The sequence below is a fragment of the Scomber japonicus genome, chromosome 3 (assembly GCF_027409825.1).
Source record: "Scomber japonicus isolate fScoJap1 chromosome 3, fScoJap1.pri, whole genome shotgun sequence".
Classification (NCBI taxonomy): domain Eukaryota; kingdom Metazoa; phylum Chordata; class Actinopteri; order Scombriformes; family Scombridae; genus Scomber; species Scomber japonicus.
In genome coordinates, this window is record NC_070580.1 from 31,019,672 (window position 1) to 31,033,479 (window position 13,808).

Consider the following 13,808-nt stretch of genomic DNA (forward strand, 5'->3'; position numbering starts at 1 on the left):
CATGATTAATGTTGATAAAGAGATTGAGATTTTAACCCCTGACTTTGATGAGAGAGATGGCTTACAGTGTGCTCATCACTCAGAGAGGCCCGAGGTCAAAGGTCTCTAAACTTGATGGAGAGGGCGCCAACAAGTTAAGATAAAAATACTTTTGGAGAGGCCCCAGATCATATTTTGTGGAAGTCATCCCGTGATGGAAAATAGCCGTCATGCCAGGAATACTACACAAACTGCCCCTTTTCCTGTTTGTCCATGACATGAAATGGTTTGACCTGAGCTCGTATTAAACGTGCATTTAAGAAGATCCTTGTCTCATCTCATCATTAAAATAATCCAGGATCATCACAAATCATCCTCACACTAACAAAAGCTCTGTGAGAGTACAGACAGCACATTTTCATTTTCACATCAACACCAGCACTGCACCTTCTTTCTTAATTAAGATGGTGATGTAACTTGGGAAGTGCTAAAAAACATCTACCAGTCTTTGTGAATCTCTGCCATCACAATCAAGTGTTGACTAATGTTGTTACATTCTGTTTAACTTCTGTAATTGATGTCTATGTTTATTCATTTACTGTATGTTCTTTTAATCATTTTAAAGCAATTATTTTATGCTGTAGTCATAGTCTAGCTTTTTGTTTTCTTTTTCTTTTTCTAGGGTTTGTCATATTTTTCAATATCTTCTTAAATCACTGTCCTAACACTGCTGCACCTATTACTGTTGTATTACTATTACTATTACTGTCCTAACACTGTTGATAAAGGATTAACTGTAGAAATCACTGCATGTATTTAGGAATCTACAGGCTCATCTACATTTAATGACTTAATGACTTAATGGGTTAGTAAATTAAATGTGAGCCATATCGCCCGTGTGGTTACCCTGACGTCTTCATACACCTGGTCTTCTGGCTCGGTGCTGTGGAGGTAGAACTGCAGCGAGTTTCTCTTGACGTCTTTGATGATCTCCACCAGGCTGTTGAACACCTCTGGCTGCAGCTGGCTGATCAGGGAGCTGAGATCTGCGGCCGGGGGAGCGGGGCTCGTGCCGGGCCTGGTGAGTGGCCCAGAGGCTGGGCTGGAGACGCGCTCAGAGGGGGGTGAAGATTCTGCGGAGGGTTTAGAAACACTACACAAACCTGGAATAGTCACCTCGCGTTTTGCACCTGCGAGGCTACTTCCAGCTTCTATTCCACCGGGAATATGTACAGCCAAGGCCGTGCTGTTATCTTGTGTTTCTCTAACGTTGTGAGAGACTGTCCTGTTGCTCTCTAAGGTGCTATGGCTTTGCTGCGGTTTCCAGTGAGACTTGTTAGGGGGAGGATGGAGGACGGCAGTGTTGGCAGGTTCTTGGCTACAACCAGATGCCGAGGTAGGAACAGATAAAGTGACATTAGAAGTTGGGGGATTCCTGTTGTTTGCAGCATCAGGAACCTGTTTGGTGATTGAATCCGGCCGCCACATTTCACCTCCTTTCGAGAGTGCAGGAGTTACACTAACTGAATCACCGGCACCGGCAGCCGTCAGTTCACCGCAGGGAGCAGAAGCCTCATCATCGCTGCCTGTTTTAGGATTGCCTGCTCGGATGCTGGCCACAAAAGCGCTCACTTTGTTGGCCAACGTGGCGTCAGTCTCAGTCCGGCTGGTGTCACGCTTGCTGCTCTGCCAGCTGTCATCAAACTCTGTCATCATGCAGTCAATGCTGTCCTGTAGTGAGCTCACGTAGTCCTGCACCGGCGGACAGGTGTGGTAGAATGACACATACTGTGAAAATTGCGATATTGAGGTGTTTGGGAATGTGTGTTTAGGGGCGGAGGTCTCTGTGTTTGAAGTGGAGTGTGGGGATTGTGGGCAGCTGTAGTATACGCTCTCCGCCTGCAGCAGCAGCTGTAACTCAGAGGAAAAGTCCCCCAGATGTTTGTCCACAATGCTGTCGATATTTCTGAGAGGACGAGCGGAAGGTGAGGAGGTGGAGGGAGAAAACGAAGAGCCACCTACCAGTTCCTTTGAGTCTCCCTTTTGCTCCTTATCACTAGATTCATCACATATCATGTCCACCACCTCCATTTCATCCTGCTTTCCCTCTTTGACCTCATCTTCCCCTCGTTTACACACTTTTTCAACTAGCTGCATTTCTTTTCGCTCTCCCAAAAGTTTTGTCTGTGTGTCCTTCACTTTCCCCATTTCCCTTTTGTCTGCATCCTCCACCTCTCGCTCAGTGAGTGATGGTAAGCAGCTTGTCCTCCTCTCTGAAACTAGAGGGATAAATGGCTGGTTGGATGCAGAAATGGATGGTTCCCCATTTTTCTTTTCTTTCCCTTGAGGTTTCTCTTCTCTGTCCTTTGATATTCCTGTATGAGACAGATGTTGTTAGACTGGTAACATATTACATGTGAAGCATATTGACTAAAGACTCCTGACTACTTTGGTCAAGGCCTATCTTAAAAAATAGGTGGAGTGAAAGGATTTCCAATTGAAGTACATACACACAGATGATGAATTAAAAGAATAAATAGCCGCTGATGACAACAGAAGAAGACATAAGAAGAATGAAGCACTTTTTGTAGTGACATGGTCAAGGGTACTGACAGGAGTACTAACTACAATATACGTGTATTTGATACATGCCACATAACTGCAGCCTTTGTTGCATTTGCTATTTTAGTTTCTAACTCAAAATCTGACGATGGGACGACACACTTGGAGCTGAGGTTGAGGTACTGAATGTGTTTGGAGAAGGGAGGGTCGAGGTGAACAACAATGCAAATATATGACAGACTGTAAGACTTCTGAAACTCGTGTTCAAATGCAAAATAATCCTAAGATTTGCCAAAACAAAGCTGACAGATGTGACACCAAACCAAGTCTGACTGCCATTGGCTTGGTAAACACTGTGACAGGAAATAAACTTGGTCCCAATTTAAAATTTTGAGATAGAAACTGAAATAACAAATATCACATTAGTGGCAATCAACTGAAAAACTGTAGGTGGTGTTACAGTGTAAAACATAAATAGGTGCAGCAGGCTGATCCTGAGAGCAACTCAGTGAGGCTGAGATTACCTGCAAACTCCCTGGAGGCTGTGGGAGCTAATCGCTCCTCGTTAGCACGACTGCGATCCTTGTTAAATGGCATGAGCTCATTAGACTCTGGGGACTGACACCGGGATGGGGAAGGGGGAGGACTGAGCTGAACCGAGGGGCACAGGGAAGGAGGAGGGTGATGGCTGGGCTGTGGAGAGGGGCACTGGGAGGGAGAAGGGTGAGGGCTGGGCTGTGGAGATGGGCACTGGGAGGGAGAGGTGGGAGGGCTTGGCTGTGGAGATGGGCACTGGGAGGGAGAGAGGGGAGGGCTGGGCTGTGGAGATGGGCACTGGGAAGGAGACGGGGGAGGACTGGGCTCCGGGGACGGACACTGAGACGGGGATGGGGGAGGGCTGGGCTCCGGGGACGGGCACTGGGAGGGTGAAGGGGGAGGGCTGGGGTCAGGTGAGGGGCACAGAGACGGGGAGGGAGGAGGGCTGGGCACAGGAGACGGGGTGGGGCTCTTCCTGGGGGGTTTGGTTGTTGTGGTAATGGCTGTTGCCGTGGCGAGGTGGTGGAAGCGGGGGTCCTGAGGGATGTTTCGGTCTCTCTGGGTGTACCTCTTCGAACACAGACCTGCAGACAGAGATCAGAGTTAACCTGGTGAGGATCTGCTGCTTTATATCCAGCACTGCAAGCCACTAGTAGTGTGCTAAATAATGCATGTAGTAAATGTAAATGTAAACTGTTAATGTATCTAGGATTATGGCAGTTGGTGTGTTTCCCTTTAAATTTTCCTATGTAATCAACGCTGAACCATGCTTCCATAGTCTGTATGCAAATATAGCAAATAACTCCAGTTGCTCTAAGTCAACATAAGGAAATATATATTACATATGTTAAGTGAGTCTGTGGCATTGTTTTTGTGCCGATTAAAATTTTGAAAAATCAGGTCGGCAGACAAACCTGTAATGGGGATGAGGACCCACGGGATCACCCACTGTTCTTCCTCCTCTTGAAATCCTCCTGTTCTCCTCCCCAGCCCTCCTCCTCCTCCTCCCCCTCTACCTGCTGCTCCGTGGTGATTCATCATCTCCCCGCTGTGGGAGCCGGGACTGAATCCCTCCAAACTACTGACGCTGCCAGCCGTCTGCTCCTAGAAACACACACAAAAAGAATATGCCTTTGTCTCTCCAGTGATCAAATAAAAAAATAAAATCAAAATTCAAAGAAAGACAATCTAGAGTTATACATTTTCATTCCAAAACGGTGACACTGTTTGTTTTTTTCTTCAATAGAGTTAGAAATCTTTATAGTCTCATTCACTGCTTCAGTTGCCAAGTAACCCCGAACAATCATCATCAATTACACACAATGGCTGTGAAAAATTGCAGGTTCTAGTGAGAACATTAGTGTTAAAAAATAGCACTGACACGTCAAAGCGTCACCTCGTCAGTTCTCAAATGTGTGATCATACTTTCACTGCATATGTGTGCAGCATCTTAGTTCCTGCTGGCTTCATTTTCACACTGTGCTGTATATAAAGTACAGGTGATATAGGTCAAGGGAAACGGAAGTACACAGATAGAAAGGTGACAACCACACCACAAGTAGGTGTTCTTAGCATGTGTCTATACAATGATTTGAGGAAAAGACACCATAAAGCTAAAATACCCAACATGTACTTCAACCCTCAGTTACCTCCAGCTCCTCCTGCTTCCTCAGGTCAATGTCACAGTTGGTGGGGAGGCCCAGTTTGGTGGCCAGCCTATCAAATGGACAGGATTCCCTCTGGCTTTCCTCTTGCACCTCAGAAGGGCTCTGACTGGCGGTTCCCGTGGCAGCCTGGTTGAGGCCTGTCAGCAGGTAGAGAAACGTTGGTTATGTTGATGTTAACAGTGTTGTGAAAACAGTGATAAGCAGTTGTTGTTTTTACAATCCATGATTTCATGATGTCCTACGATCGTCTTCTAGTGTTTTGATGCAACATGAGTTCATGCATGACAATCTGAATAAGATGAGGTGGCTTTCACTGAATTGGTGCCAGAGACAAACAAAGAAAACTATATAACACTGGCTTAATAGACTCCACATGTGTTATTCTGTAGTAATTGGTGTATGTTGTCTAGCAGGCCGTCTTTAGTCACCTGTCAGCAGGTTGAGAAGTTGGGTAGCAAGCTCAGAGCCGTCTCTTAGGTCAGTGTCCTTCAACCCTACTGAGCCAATCACAGACTCAAGAGAGCCAGGAGGGGCGGGGACTTGGCTTCCCTCAACTAGGTGAAAAAAAAACACAGAAAACAAATGTCACAAAACAACACACTGACCACTGATTGTAAGATGAGCACCTAATAATGTGTATTAAGACTGAAAGCAAAGCAAAAACAAACTTCAGAGGCAAAGCAAGTCAATTAAAAAAACATGAGTCCATTGTTGCGTTTGCTCAAGTTGAAAATACTTCTAATTGAAATCCTTCTAATCTAAAATCCTGGGCTGTCACACACATTCTCAAAAAGACTTCTTTCCTACATCTACCAGAAAATTAAAAACATCTGATCTGATCAAATTTCAGATTGTACAGATCCATGTCTGTGGTAAGAATTACTGTAATGTACATGTGAAACCGCTGAGTCATTGTCAGATCAGCTGTTATGTAAATCATGGGAGTGTCCGGTGGTCATGGTGAGAAGACTTTAGGGTGTCTCAGTTTCTTGAGATATGTTTTGTTGGACTGATTTTGACAAGAATTAGTTATTTAGAGAAGAAACGAGAACGCAGCTTATTATGACCCCATTATAAAGCCTTGTGTGTTCCTGATAGGTGAACGTTATTCCACCTGTTGTGTGAAGATCGGTTTCCTGATAACAGGCTTAAATAAATACATGAATCGGAGTCAACAGAGGCTTGCCAGACAGTCGTTAAGGTAGGGTGTGTTTGTTCCTGACATCTCAGAGTACATTTAACATCCAAAAAAAAAGCTCAGTTCTGTAGTCAAGGATCACTCAACACCTCACCAGTCCTTCACCTGCCACTCGATTGGCAAAAAAAACAAAAAGGAAGGCAGTTGCCTCTAAAATGGATTAAAAACACAGCCATGAACCTCCCTTTGGTGGAGTCCGTTGCTATCAGTAGGAGATGACGGTGACAGGATTTCTTTTTCAGTGTTTGTGTTTTCATAATAAAGTTATTTTTGGCATAGGCAACTAGTTTGATGACATTTTATCTCTGTCTTTGCTATGTTCGCTGTCAGAGTTTTGTTTTTCATCTTCAGGCTGTGGGCTGATTCTTTGTCACCTCACCTGCTATCTGTTCACTTCCTCTGGGTTCCTGCGACGCCTTCAGGAACTTCAGCGCTCTCTCTGCTGTCTCCTGTTCCAGCTTCCTCTTCCTCCCAGGTACTTTCAACCCTCCGTCTCTTCCTTCCTCTCGTTTAACCTCATTCTCCGCATTCCTCTTACAGGTTAAAATGAGGTCTAGCAGCTGCTGCATCTGAGGGACAAACAACAAACAATTTGAGTTCACGAGGGGACCCAACATGGGGTCATCATGACAAAAATAAAATCACACACTCTTCAGTGCACAATACTGGTCAAAAAAATAGTCTTTGTGTTTTTTACTTTCTCCTTGGTTGGTCTGTCTCTGGTGTTGCTGGTTGCTTCGTTCCCCATCGCCTCTTTCTGGCCTCCACTGCTCCTCCTGGGCTTCACCTCCTGTGGCTCCTTGGGGCCGCACTGCACCTCCACCATCTGCCTGGCCCGGGCCACTGACAGCAGGTAGAGGGCGGGGCTGTACAGGTAGGAGTGCAGGTAGCCGTCCATGTTCACACGGTGATGTTTGGGAGCAGGAAACAGCTGCCCGTCCTCATCCTGTTTAGAGTCGTACTCGCCCATGGGATACTGTCGGACCTGGAGAGCAGATACAAAAAGATGAGCTTTTAAGTTATGAGGAACGATTTAATGAGGAAATGTAGAATCTACACTGACTAAATACACACAACCTGACAAAGAAATGCTTTTCTACTCGTTTATGTGATTGTATTAATTTTTTCTCTACATGCTGTGACCTCAGAAATCACAGGTTCCTCTATCACAAATGTATTACAGGGCATCTAAAAACCCATTTTAGGGACTCTACTGCTAATTAGGGATAGGTACCAAAGCCCAGTATTTAAATCGAGCCCCGGGGCTAAATTATAAAAGACTAGACTGTGGTATTGATAAGTTCTGATGTTGCCAGTTCTGCTCTTGGTACTGGAGAAATTAAGAAAAAGATTTAATATCTTACTACTACTTGCTACTTTTAGCTCACCAACTCTGTTCCTAATTTGCAATCTAAGTCTGATGTATGTGCGAGGGGCGGGGGCCAGTTATCTCCACTACGACTACTTACCTAACCCTAATATTAACCACTGACCCAGACTTTTGTCCCCATATTGGACGACCTGTCCCCAATTAACTGGCCTTTAGTCTGAACTTTGTCCCCGACACCTGAACTGTTCCCACGCACCTTGCCGTCGCTCTGGCCGATGAGGTACTCCCGTGCCTGGCGCTCAACACCGGCGGACAGCTCAGGAGGGGGGTTGGCCCGGGCCTTCACCAGGGCATGATGCAGTGCTGGGATGAACTGGTTCAGACGCGGCATCACCGTGCTGCCAGACATCGACGACTCTGTTGCATCATGAGAGGAGGAGGAGGCACACCTTGATGCTACGAAATAGGAAAATAACAAACATCCGTATTTACATTAAAGTGATTATTTTCAAGTCTTAGCTTCAGTTTGTACTGATGTGTTGTTTAGTTATGATTCCATCAAAGTTTCAATATTCTTATATTCACAGTGGATGAAACGACTATACGACTATGTGTAATGGCGAAGGTGTTGCTCATAGTGACGGATCAATTCTGTAGTTCTACTTGTGGGAAAGATAGAGCCTCGTTTACATCATTCTTTTCTATTTGTTCCTTTTTAACAACAGGCACCCAAAGATGAGATAATGGACCACTAGGAAACATGTATAAATGAACCCCTCCCACCCCACCCAGCAGTTCCTGTGTTACTCACTGGCATTGGCCACATCTCTTGACTCTGGGAAGACAAACAAGGCCTGAAGACACCTCTTCCAGTTCTCTTCTCTCTCTGAAAAAACATCATTGTCATTTTTAGAAGCAGTAAAGTCTTCTAAGCCTCATATTACTATTACGGACATCTAATAATATCACATTTGTAGAGGAAACTGCTGGTTCTCACGTCACACTCTACAAAGACACACTGTTGTCTTTGTAGAGTGTGACGTGTCAATCAGCTACATGATTCACTGCTGCACGTGTCATACCGTTGGGTGTTGCCATCTGAACACTGGACAGCAGGAAGAGGAAGCCTTTCTCTGTTAGTGGAGTCACCAGAACCTGTGTGCAAATATAGACAACTGTGATGCAACAGTTCTTATCCGAATCACCTTCTGTCTTCTTCACTCTTTCCTTTCTTCTTTCTTTTCTCTTCTATTCTTTCATATCTTTCCTAACACTCCTTTCACAGTTTATTGATCTCCTGCTGCAATAAGCTAACAAAGCTCTGTAACAAGGAGCTGGATTCCTAATAATGGGATTTAATGTTTAATCTATTCTAATTCATCTTTGCAGCAGTTTCTAAACGAACTAATGTGACTGTGATCTTTGTGGTAAAGGAACATATCACCCAATGCAATGGTGCAGCTTGTTGACATGAATAAAGATAAGCAGCCACATCCTTTAACCAGGGAAGAGGAGGCTGGCTGTCTTTGCCACTGCGGTTAATGAAGACTCATTAATCACGCTGTAATCTAGCAGCACCCAAAAAAAAAAAAAAGGCACTCAGCAAAATAAACACAATTACAATATTTAAAAAGGACACCAAACCCACCACTCTCTTCATCTCCAGTTCCTGCAGCAGTTTAACCACACTGTTCATTGACCGACTTCTGTCAATCACCTCCAGGAGACTGCAGCAATGGCCGCTCTTCACAACTACACACAAAACACACAAAATCCAACACAATTATATTGATTATAATATTTAAACAATACAAAACAACAAATCATATATTCTTATCTCACACTTGACATGTTTATTTTGGTGCTCTATGTTGTTTGTTCTTTTTCAGTTTTCATGTGTGTGAGGTTAACTTGACCTCACCTTCTTGGCTGCTCTTGTAGAGGTTGTAGGAGAAAAGGTCGGAGGGGAGGAGCTCCGTCACTTTGTCAAGCCTCATCAACCAACCAATTTCCAACTTCTCTGGTCTGAAGAACAAGATTTAAAAAAAAAAAGAGCAAATTGTTTTCAAATTTGAGAAAGAACTGGTTTAAACTTGACATAAAACAGAGAGATGCACTTTCCAAACGTGTTGCTGCCAAATTCTTTTCACATTTATGGAGATGTGTTCGACACTGCCAGACAAGTAGTAGTTCATACAACCTCCATCTTAAAAGGTTTGCAGTCTGGTCTTGATCAAACCTTCATATCTATCCATGTTTCAAGTGTTCGGGTTCACCAAATAATCTTCATTAAAGGCAGACTGATGAACGATGCGTCACCTCATTTCTCCTGTAAAAGCTGCACTCAAACATACTGCAAAGCCTCTTTTAGAGAGATTTCTTCTTCTTAGATGGTTAGAAGCAACCTTGGTGGTGCCGTTGTGATTCTAAAATCTCAAATCACCATTCATAATGACATCTGACATTTAAATAATATGTCACTTATTTTTAATGACTCAGTGTCAAAGTATACTCTTGATGCTCTCTTCATGTCACTGTGAAATCTTAGCCCTAAAGGTGTTTACAGAAAGCTACTTTTAAATAATCCTATACAATCTGCAAACAGAGAGCTTCTATGTGAATACCTATAATCTGTTTTAATAACAAATCAAAGCTGACAAAAGAAACAAAGCACTGGTGACTAACAGGAGCAGCGCCTGACTTTCATGAGAAAACAGGTGAGTTTGAGAAGGAATTTCCTGAGCTAAATAAATTTGAAGATGGAACATATCAGTAATACTGCCGCCCTCCCTTCCGGTTTTGTGCCTAAACAAACAAAAACACACCTGAATTTGATCTGATCCTGTCGTCTGACTCAACTGAAACACAGCAAACGGGAATATTTTTGGAGTGTTGAGAAACTTTCCCCAAACATTTCAAGAGAAGTTAGTTCAGTACTCACAGTCTGTGGGGCAGGAAGGGAGGAGAGAAGGAGCGAAGGGCGATCTGATAGAGAACCTGGTCGCCTTTTACCAAATCTCCAGTCCACACGGTGAACTGAGCTCGCTCTGAGAGAGTGAAGCAGAGTGAGAGAAGGAGAAGCAGAGAGAGACAGATCATCATCAGGGTGAGTTTCAGGACAAGATATGAAAAAAAAAAGAAAAAAAAAAGAGGACTTCCTTTTTTATCCTGTAGCTGTAATTGTGAAAGTCTGGTGTAATTAAATGGAAAACACGAAGCAGTGCTCACCTTTACTCTGCTCTGCTGACTGACTGTTCGACCTGTCCATCAAACACAGCACACAAACACAAGTCAGTTTAATCATCAGCATGTATTCAGTGTGTCTGCTTTATGAACTTAGATTTGAAGAATTATTTGCAATAAATCCTGTAAATGACATTACTAACATAGCATACTGTACCTTGAGCTGCATTTCATGTATCAATCACTCTTTATTTTTATAACGCCAAATCACAACAATAGTAAACTTTACATATAGAGCAGGTCTAGACCCAACGTTCCCACATGAGCTAGCACTTGGTGACAGTGGCAAGAAAAAAACCTTTTAACTAGGCACTGTACAAATAATAACCCTTCCATTATACTTATCGCTGTCCTTCTTTCAGACACCCACATACAGGAAACACTATCTCCATTAAAGAGATAATCACGTACAGTTTGTGTGGGAAAAACAAACAGAGAATTGAAAATGTGGTAAGAAATATTCTCCCCTTGCCCCCTGCTTTCTAAAAAAAACCCAAACCCTATAGCCTCATTAAAACGCATTGGCATTGAAAAAGTCATCCTAACAAGAAGAGGTGGTAACCTCGTAACCTGGTAACCTGGATACCCTCTGGCTTCAACGAGAGGCTTTCTGGATCTTTAGTCCCATATGGGTTAAATGTTGAGTTGGATTTAAATTGTTTCCTCTGAAGTACAAAGACTCTTTTTTTAGGATCTCTTTTAAAATCTGACTTTACTGATTGACTACTTTCTGTATTCATAATGTTCACAAGATTGATGTATTGCATCAGCATTGTCTGTAAGATCAGATATCATGTGTTTACTCTTCTCTTTTTTCTATGATACTACCTTCATGATATCTCAGTCTGGTGTTAGACGGTCACATATTCTGCCCTCAGGACCCGTGTTAATTATCTGTTGTGGGAATGAACTACACGTGTTGCACCTGAACATGTGATGTGAAGAGCCACACCTTTGTGGACTATCGCTCTTTAAAATCTATGCAAATCTTTGTGTGAAAGCATTGTCAAAACACAGACGATTAAATCAACTAAAACTGGAGCTGAGTGTGTGTCACTTTTTCCGATTTACGCCGTCTGTATTCTGCTATTAGCGTTTCACCTCACAAGATCCTCGGTGTGATTTTATCTTTTCTTTTATTGTAAACGATTCAACCTCTCACCTGCTGTTAAACTGCGGGATCAATGCTGACATAAACTGTTTGGAGGTTCCCTACTACGTCATCAGATTTATATGAATGGTTGAACATTAACGCTCGCCTCCACCATACACATCCTTGAGTATGAGTCAGTTAAACCATACAGCCCGCTCGCAGTCATGCAGATCTATAACATTTTATCATCAGTAGCTAACAGCAGCACTGACCTGCAGGAGGAAAAGCTGCTGACAGTCACAAAAAATGTTAACACTTTAACTCTCCGACAGTCTGGTCCTGCAGTTATCAGCTGGTTAAGGATTGTTTGTCTGCAGCAGACAGTCACAGACGGACAGATTTCCTTCAGCAGATCAGTGCTCCTGTTAGCTCCTGTTAGCGCCTGAAGCTAAAACTGTTTGCATGTGAAAATAAACCAAGTTAAACACAGAAAGGTTTATTTATAAATGACTTCTGGCATGTTTAAATGTCGTCGTACTGTTTTGTCTTCATCTTATTATTATTATAATAATAATAATAATTATGATGGCTGTTATTATTCTATTATTATCCACCCCACACCCCACCCTGCCCCTCAGCTGCTTTTAATGCAGTGGGTGGAGTTCACCTGAGATGAACTTACACTTATGTTTGTATATGGAAAACAATGGCTGCCTGGAGGACAGAAAAAAAACACATTCAAAAATATAAATATAAAATATACAAATATAAAAATATAGAAAACTATAATTCCCTGGGACCTGGTTGGTAGTAAGGTCAGTATATATGAACGTACAGATGAGACTTAAATGTTAGATGTCAGAAAATGTAAAAGCTTGACCGGTCAAAGACATCTGTTGTCACCACCACTCTGAAAACTGCATTATAATTTCATTTAACCTATTTTCTGGAGACACAATGCTCCATCTTACTTTTAATCCAAACCTATCACACTGGACTTTTCTTTGGCCAATGTTAATCATCAAAGTTGGGACTTTTCAACGCCCCCGCTCCTTACCCCTGGTCTAGTCTACTGTTCTCTCCACTGACCTATTTACTGTTTAATGATCTGCTGCTCCTGGAGGTACCGAGGTCAAAGCGGAAGCTCAGAGGGGATAGGGCATTTTCTGTTACTGCTCCTAAACTATGGAACGAGCTTCCTTTAAATATTAGACAAGCGTCCTCACTGTCCATTTTTAAAACTCGTCTTAAAACCCATTTTTAAAACTTGGCTGTCAACCGTGCATGAGACTCTGCTCCTGTTTTAGTGTTTTATGGTTTGTTTGTTTTTTAATTATTGTTTTATTGTTCTTAATTTGTTTTAAAAAAAATAAAACAATAATTTTAGTATTTATTTCCTGTTAATTGTTTTATGTTCCTGTGTTGTTTTATCTATTTATGTACAGCACTCTGTTTCAGCTGTGGTTGTTTTAAAGTGCTTTATAAATAAAGTTGAAGTTGAAGTTAATATGTTTCTGGATATTTTAACTTAATTATTCTGTGTAATCTTTGGTTTGCTGGCCGACATGGATCATTGCAATCACACAGACTTTCCAGATCTCCGTACCTGATGGGGGCCAGAGGTTTGCTGGGAAGCGGAGAGTCTTTTCCTTTAAACTGGAAGGAGACGACAGCATACGGACAAACCTGACGAGGCCGCTGCCGCAGTTCATCAAACGAATACTCGTAGAAGTATTGCTGAAATAAACAGAACAACAGTATTTAATAAAAGATATAAAGATATATAATGTTCACAGGGAACCTAAAGCTCTTCTACATAAAATCAACAGAGTAACAAGTGTGTGGTGACGTGAATGCTCAATGTGTTTCTGATTTAAGATTAAATGCATATGATGCTAATTATAATTTCTCACTTCCTGTAAACACATTTATATCCGTTTTCTGAGTGTTGGGAGGGAAATGCCACATATACCACACATATATAATCAAATTTGAATATCTTTATTGCTAATTTCCACTATAAACCATTTAACCTCGGTTTTTTTTAATGATTTTAAAGCAAATTATTATTTTATGCTGCAATCTTATATTTAATGCTCTATTCTAGTATTTTATTTCTCTCTTTCTATTTTTCTGTACTTTGTTTTTATTATTAGTGTGTGTGTGTGTGTGTGGGGGGGGGGGTTAATTGTATGTTTT

The 13,808-nt window shown here is 42.4% G+C and overlaps 1 protein-coding gene across 1 annotated transcript in view; it reads right to left on the bottom strand.

The window, feature by feature from the left end:
- Nucleotides 1–13,808, bottom strand: part of tasora (transcription activation suppressor a) — a 29,871-nt gene that overhangs the window by 6,078 nt on the left and 9,985 nt on the right. The window contains exons 7-21 of the mRNA XM_053315589.1: nt 13,216–13,346; nt 10,502–10,533; nt 10,215–10,320; nt 9,195–9,298; nt 8,922–9,025; nt 8,356–8,428; nt 8,085–8,159; nt 7,530–7,729; nt 6,641–6,928; nt 6,323–6,512; nt 5,174–5,299; nt 4,728–4,882; nt 3,993–4,182; nt 3,066–3,662; nt 886–2,354 (exon numbers count right to left, since the gene is read on the bottom strand). Coding sequence (XP_053171564.1) covers nt 886–2,354; nt 3,066–3,662; nt 3,993–4,182; nt 4,728–4,882; nt 5,174–5,299; nt 6,323–6,512; nt 6,641–6,928; nt 7,530–7,729; nt 8,085–8,159; nt 8,356–8,428; nt 8,922–9,025; nt 9,195–9,298; nt 10,215–10,320; nt 10,502–10,533; nt 13,216–13,346 — 3,840 coding nt within the window. The remainder of the gene's footprint in view (nt 1–885; nt 2,355–3,065; nt 3,663–3,992; nt 4,183–4,727; nt 4,883–5,173; nt 5,300–6,322; nt 6,513–6,640; nt 6,929–7,529; nt 7,730–8,084; nt 8,160–8,355; nt 8,429–8,921; nt 9,026–9,194; nt 9,299–10,214; nt 10,321–10,501; nt 10,534–13,215; nt 13,347–13,808) is intronic.